Genomic DNA, 582 nt, shown 5'->3' on the forward strand with positions numbered 1-582 from the left:
AAGAAGATGGGGAACCAGTGGAGCCCAGCCATGCCATCCCCAGGTCCTTACCCTGTAGCTCCCAGGAGAAAGGTCCCCCACTTTGGCTTTGGGCATGGCCACCGATCCTGGGGCCAGGTCGGGGGCTGGGGCTGGCCCTGCGGGTGGAGTCCCCTTCCCCTTCCCATCAGTGCCTGGGTTCACTGCAGCTGTTGTGGAGGTCTTCACAGCCTGCGACATGGTTCCCGCCTGCAGCGTCTGTGAAGAAACGCCCCGGCTTAGGTCAGTCGGTTCAGCGATGGCACCCCCGAGCTGCCTCCCCACTCCCACACCCTCAGCCCACATTGTTAGTCTTCTTCAGATGGGATCATCTCATCCCTCACCCCAGGCAAGAATTTCCTCTCTGGGGACCATTCAGCCCCTACACCTTTCCTCTAGGCCTTTGGCCATGCTGTTCCAGCCACCAAGCATGCCCTCCTTTCTACCCCAAGTAGAACGCCTCCTCAGGAGGCACATAATTAAGTGTTTGGGCACTTAACTTGAGTGGCCTCTTGAGTGGCACAAATTGTTAAGCACTGGACCACTAACCAAAAGGTCGTCAGT

The 582-nt window shown here is 58.1% G+C and overlaps 1 protein-coding gene across 1 annotated transcript in view; it reads right to left on the reverse strand.

The window, feature by feature from the left end:
* The window catches only part of CRYBB1 (crystallin beta B1), a 16,805-nt gene extending 16,586 nt beyond the window's left edge, over positions 1-219 (reverse strand). The window contains exon 1 of the mRNA XM_007947988.2: positions 52-219. Coding sequence (XP_007946179.1) covers positions 52-219 — 168 coding nt within the window. The remainder of the gene's footprint in view (positions 1-51) is intronic.
* Positions 220-582: the final 363 nt, after the last annotated feature.

Source organism: Orycteropus afer, unplaced genomic scaffold, assembly GCF_000298275.1.
Source record: "Orycteropus afer afer isolate SDZICR_OR568_19922 unplaced genomic scaffold, OryAfe1.0 scaffold00197, whole genome shotgun sequence".
Taxonomy (NCBI): domain Eukaryota; kingdom Metazoa; phylum Chordata; class Mammalia; order Tubulidentata; family Orycteropodidae; genus Orycteropus; species Orycteropus afer.